General features: G+C 46.5%; 1 protein-coding gene across 1 annotated transcript; it reads left to right on the top strand.

Annotated features, from left to right (window-relative positions):
- The first annotated feature begins 741 nt into the window (after window positions 1-741).
- On the top strand, window positions 742-1,685 carry LOC139179449 (lysophospholipase-like protein 1). The gene has a single exon (XM_070778921.1). The coding sequence runs from the start codon at window positions 752-754 to the stop codon at window positions 1,409-1,411; it is 660 nt and encodes a 219-aa protein (XP_070635022.1). The 5' UTR covers window positions 742-751; the 3' UTR covers window positions 1,412-1,685.
- The last annotated feature ends 4,315 nt before the right edge of the window (window positions 1,686-6,000 follow it).

The following is a 6,000-nucleotide window of genomic DNA, read 5'->3' as shown; positions in this document are numbered from 1 at the left end:
ACTGCTGCGTCATCCCTGGAACTTGCTGACTCGGTGTCCTTCCAAAGCAAAACCGGGGTGTCTACTATGTGATGCCGCACCCCCGAGAACTCGGGGAACCAGGTATGCTGCCCCCTTCAAGACCAAGGTCAAGGTCAGCCACTCTGGGCTACAACTGGGCCACCATCACCTCGGGAAAGCAGCCGCATCCACACAGCGGTCCTGGGTAGAGACGAAGGAGAGGACAACAGCCTCCTTCTCCGTGGACCTGGCAGCATCTGACCAGTTCTCTGTGCTGACCTCAACATGAAGACAGAGACACGTGCCAAAGGGAAGCATGAAAGGGAAACCTTCCGATGCTGCTCTGCGGCCCAGTGAAGTTCACCTACTGTATGCTGAGAAAATCTGTAGCAAATGGGCTTTCTCCTGAAGCTCAACATAGAATGAATTTCTCAGGGGGAAGAAATCCTAACTAGCAATATTGAGTGATGATGCCAAATGATGATCCAGGCCTTTGGATATTTTAAATTCTAGTCAGTAAAGTCTGTCTCATTAGATTTCGTTGAACTTGTTCTTTACTTTGGAAAAAGGTAGGTTGAGTAGCATCAGCATCTCTGTCCAGAAAGAGAATTTCAGACCCAAGAAAGACAGGAAGGGAGTGTGAGGCTGTGCGGGCTGGGCCACCTGCCCGCGGTGTGGCTCTGTTTACTCTTTGGTTTAGCACGTCATTTATACCCATTTAAAAACCCAGTCTAGACGCCTGCGACGCTGCATGGTTTCGCCGGCTGGGAGGCACAGCGCCTCGCTGATCTTTCTGCATGGCTCAGGTGATTCTGGACAAGGATTGAGAACGTGGATCAAGCAAGTTTTAAACCAAGATTTAACATTCCAGCACATAAAAGTTATCTATCCGACAGCTCCTCCAAGGCCATATACTCCTTTGAGAGGAGGAATCTCCAATGTATGGTTTGACAGACTTAAAATATCAAATGACTGCCCAGAGCACCTTGAATCAATTGATGTAATGTGTCAGGTGCTTACAGATTTGATTGATGATGAAGTAAAAACTGGCATCAAGAAGAACAGAATATTAGTAGGAGGATTTTCTATGGGAGGGTGCATGGCAATGCATTTAGCATATAGAAATCATCAAGATGTGGCAGGAGTATTTGCTCTATCTAGTTTTCTGAATAAAGCATCTGCTGTTTACCAGGCTCTTCAGAAAAGTGACGGTGTTCTTCCTGAATTATTTCAGTGTCATGGTACTGCAGATGAGTTAGTTCTTCATTCTTGGGGTGAAGAGACAAATTCAATGTTAAAATCTCTAGGAGTGAGCACAAAGTTTCATAGTTTCCCAGGTATTTACCACGAGTTAAGCAAAGCGGAACTAGAGAAACTAAAGTCATGGATTCTTACAAAGCTACCGGACTAAATCAAGATTGATGTGTTAATATGCAAGTAATGCCTTTATAAAAAGTGTTTTTTACTGTCTAGTTCTGATTTGATGAATAATTATTAAAATATTAAGAAATATCAACAGTTTACTGACTTACTTGTTTTTGACATACTGAGCACCATAGATAGTAGTGTGATCTTATTAATGGTCAACATTAATTTAGTCAAACATCTGTGTATTATTTGTCAAATTCTTTGTAAATATTTGTAGGCCTTGTAAGTAATTGAATATTGAAATTTTACAATAATTAAACTAGCTTAACAGCAGTGAGAAATCATGAAAAGATTTTAGCATGATATTTTCATTATCGTTTTCTTTAAATTGCCTTTTTAAAAATATGTTTATGTATGTATTCACATTAATTTTATTTTTGAAAGAATAACATTAGTGCGTGTGTGCTCAGTCAATCAGTTGTGTCCAGCTCTTTGTCATGCTTATGGGATTCTCCAGGCAAGAATACTGGAGCGAGTTGACATTTCTTCCTCCAGGGACTCTTCCCAACCCAGGGATTGAACCCATAGCTCCTGCATTGGCAGGCAGATTTTTTACCACTGAGCCAACAGGAAAGCCCAAATAACATTGTACCCCATGTTTACAAAATGGTTTCCCATTATCTCACCTGATCATCACTAGAGCTTGATGAAGTAAACAGAACCAGTTGTTACTGGTATTTGATAATAGTGACAGAAGGAATACAGACTTTCCCAAAGCCTCAAGAGTGAAGACTAAAATCCAAGCTGTCTGGTCCCAGCAGAGCTCCCATTCTATGAACCCAGACTGCTACTCTGCTCCAATTTTAGGGTTCCAGTTGCTCTCCGGATCCTAGTCAGTACTCAGTATGGCCAGTCTTTTTTTAAAAATTTTGTCCATTCTAGTGGGTATATAGTATAACACTTTGTGTTTCTAATTTGCTTTTCTTAAAGCAATTTTTATATGCTCATTTGCAATCGATATAAATTCTTTGACGATATCTTTGTTCAAATATTTCATGTGTGTTTTATTAGGCTGTTTTTCTTATTGCATTGTAAGAGCTGTTTATATATGCTGGGTAAAAATCCTTTGTTAGATAGATGTTCTACCAATATTTTCTTAATCCATGGCTTGCCTTATTTTCTTTAGAGTGTAATTCAAAGAGCAGAAGTTTTTAATTTGATGAAGTCCAGTTTATTCATTTTTTTAAATTTATACTCTGCTTTTGAAGTCATATTTAAGCAATCTTAAGAAAGCCAAGGTCATTAAAATTTTCTCATATTTTCTTCAACTAAAACACTCCTTTAGTGCTATAAATCTTCCAAGTTTTATATTAGAAGCATCCCACAATTTTTATATTTTGTCTTTTCACTTTCATTCAGGTCAAATCTTTCTAAATTCCCTTTTGATTTCTTCTTTAACCTTTGGGTTGTTCAAAATTGTGTTATTTTGTTTCAATATACTGGGAATTTTCTAAAGATCTTTGCTGTTCATTTCTAATGTATGGTTAATAAAGTATTCTTTATATGAATTGAAACCTTTTAAATTTATTGTGACTTTAAAAAATGTTTTGTGTACCCCTGAAAACCACGCATGCTGCTCATGTTAGGTGGCATGTGCTATACATATCAGTCAGGTCAAGTTGGTTGATGTTTTTGTTCAAATATACTGTATCCTTACCTATTTTCTGCCTCTTTATTTTATAAATTATTGAGAGAGGAGGACTGAAAGTTCCAACTGTAACTGTGAATTTGTTTCACTTGGCAATTGCTTCAGGTTTTGCTTTATGTATTTTGAGACTGTGTTATTAAATGCATAAACATGTAAGACGATTATGTTCCTCTGAAAAAAAAAAATAAATAAAATAAAAACCCAGTCTACCTCTGACATGGACAGTGATTTCTTGGCTCATAGTACTAAGAAGAGGGAATGTGATCCTTTTTTTAAATTTGTATTTGTTTGTCCAGAAGAGGACATTTTAACCTCTGAAAACCATCAAAGCAATACTTCAGCTCCTTTTGGAGAACAGTAGTTGCTGGAGCGTGTGTTTACAAGAGACTGTCTCTGGAGCACATCCCTGAGCCTGGGATGAGGGCCCAGGGACCCTGGTGCTGGCGTGGCTTTCCCAGGCAGCCAGGAATTGAGACACAACCAGGGTGTGTCTTAGCTAATTCCTGGTCCCACTTTTCTATGTGTATTTCCCTACTGTGACCCCAGCCCTTGCCTGGCACAGAGCCTTCCTGGGAGAGCCCTTCTTCCTCACCACGGCTCTTACCCACTGACATCGGCAACATTTGGACTCATTTCTCGTCGCAGTTGTGCGTGTTGGGGGTGTTCCTGTCACTTAGCTGGCAGAAGGCAGGGATGTCACTGAACATCCTCCAGTTCGCAGGGCAGCCCCACGGCAGGAAGGATCAGCCCAGCGTGGGAGTAATGCTGGGGTAGGAAGGTTGTCCTTGAGCATTGTCCCTGCGGTCAGCATCGTCTCCTTCAGCCCCACCCCCAGTCTATGGGCGGAGCCTCAGGATTCACCCCCAGCATCTCCTGCCTCCAGCTCTGGGCTCAGCCGCAGTGCAATGTCCAGCCCCCAGAACTCTCTGAGGGGGAGAGGCTGCAGGCTGTCCCCTAGAGGCACCCAGGTCTCCTCCTCCCAGGCGTCCTCTCACCCAGGGTCCCTGGCCCTGACTGCACATTAGGGCAGTGTCAACCTGGGAGTCTAATCCCTGCCCAACTCTTGGGCAGATCCAGCACCACTGATTTGGAATCTGCAGCGTAAGCCTGGCCTGAGATGGTGTTTAAAGCTCTCCAGGTGGCTCTGCAAGCTCCGGGAGTCGGTGATGGACAGGGAGGCCTGGCTTGCTGCAGTCCATGGGGTCACAAAGAGTTGGACACAACTGAGTGACTGAACTAACTGATTGGGCTTCAGCTTCCTCATCATTTTCCTGGGAATTCCCTCAGCAGAGAGTTCCCAAGTCCCTGTTGCTGGCCAGGCCCCAGGGGAGGCCCTGGAGGCTCAGGTGAGAGAGAGGGGTCTGGAAAGGGCAGGTGGGCAGCCCTCAGCTCCTGACTACCCTTTCATTACTACCCCTTCATTATCCCTTCAGCCACTGCCCCTGCCCTCCTGACCCTGCAGGCCAGATGATAGAAGGTTCTAGAATGCCAGAGCCCCACCAAGATGGAGGCTGCCATTGCACCATGGTGACTGTCACCCTACGTAGGTCAGCCTAGAACAAGAGGCCAGAAAAGACAGTAGGAGCTGGTGTCACTTCTGAGCTGGTGCGTACGAATGTGGCTGGATGGTTACTGTTTAAACCCCCAGCGTTGTGAGGAATGTGAAGTGTGTTTTACTCAAACATTGAAGGACTACAACCCAAGGTGTTATTTCCATTGAGTGTTTTGAATCAGGCTTTTCACGTCACACTGTGGGTGGCTGAGTTTGTGGCATCTCTGCTGGGCGGTAAGGAGCATGCCTAGTACCTCAGGAGGGAGGTAGGAAACGGGAAAATTATATGTATCCAGCCCAGACCCAGGAGTGCTCTGCTTCCGTTTACTTAAGTGTAAATAAGAGCAGTGTGGCGGGGGCGAGAGGAGGAGGTGCAGGCAGGAGCGGTCTCAGGGCAGCCTCTGTCTGGGCTGCTGATGTGAGCTGTGCTTTGTGACTTGCAACTGGAGCTGGTGGCCTCAGCTCTGCAGCCACTCATGGAAGGGACAGTTGGAACACATCCCTCAGTCACTCCCTGGGGTGCCCCTGAACCCCTGTAATGTGACTACCCTGAGGTCAGGGGGGACCTGCCACGGACCTGCATCCAGGAAAGGGGATATACTTTTCTGCTCCAAAGTGGAAGTAGGGCCATCCTGTCTGTCCCCACCCCGCCCCTGCTCAGAGGGTCACAGAGAAGCTGCACGCTCCGTCTACAGGGCTTCCCCCTCCAGACCCAGAGGGCAGGGCAGTTTGCTGACTGGTGAGCTGGGGCCTCGTGAGCAAAGGTTCATCTCGTACCAGTCTGATCCCTGAGCCTCTGCCATTGATCTAGAACTCTTGAGAAAACCATGCTTGTGGACAGGGTGCAGCTGACACTCCCGGTTTCTGGGTTCAGGGCACACATGGGGCAGGGGAGGCGCTCTCTGAGTTGTGGGTCCCAGGCCCCTCTGAGCCTGCCAGGCCTTCCATCTGCAAGGAGCTCAGCATCAGGGCCCAGTCTGGACCCGCTGATGGGAACATGGAAGGGGGAACCCCCACCCCCCAGCCCAGCCTCACATGAACCGGTGTCCTCTATGTCTGCCACGTCCAGGACCCCCTTGTCCACAGTCTCCTTGAGGTCCGGCTGCTCCAGTGTGGCCGTTAAGACCTGCAGAGTCACCACGGCAGCTTGCCTCACTTCTCTCCTCCCCGCTCTGTAAACACACTGATGTGAGAGGACCTGCAAGGGTCACCGCTAGTGTGTCTACAGCAGCTGGCCCAGGCTTGTCCCAGGGCAGGGGCTCCTTGACTGGCAGCGATGCAGAGCAGAGGGGCCCCTGCTGGAGGTCAGCAATCTGCCCACAGCCACAGTGTTGCCCCCTGTGACCTGCGGCATGTTGTGCACGCGCACAAA

Source organism: Bos indicus, chromosome 24 (genome assembly GCF_029378745.1).
Source record: "Bos indicus isolate NIAB-ARS_2022 breed Sahiwal x Tharparkar chromosome 24, NIAB-ARS_B.indTharparkar_mat_pri_1.0, whole genome shotgun sequence".
NCBI classification, from domain to species: Eukaryota; Metazoa; Chordata; class Mammalia; order Artiodactyla; family Bovidae; genus Bos; species Bos indicus.
This window is presented reverse-complemented; position numbering and strand designations above follow the sequence as displayed.

Bases quoted from the DNA above. Each gene is read 5' to 3' on its own strand.
- LOC139179449 (XM_070778921.1), top strand. From the start codon at position 752: ATGGTTTCGCCGGCTGGGAGGCACAGCGCCTCGCTGATCTTTCTGCAT.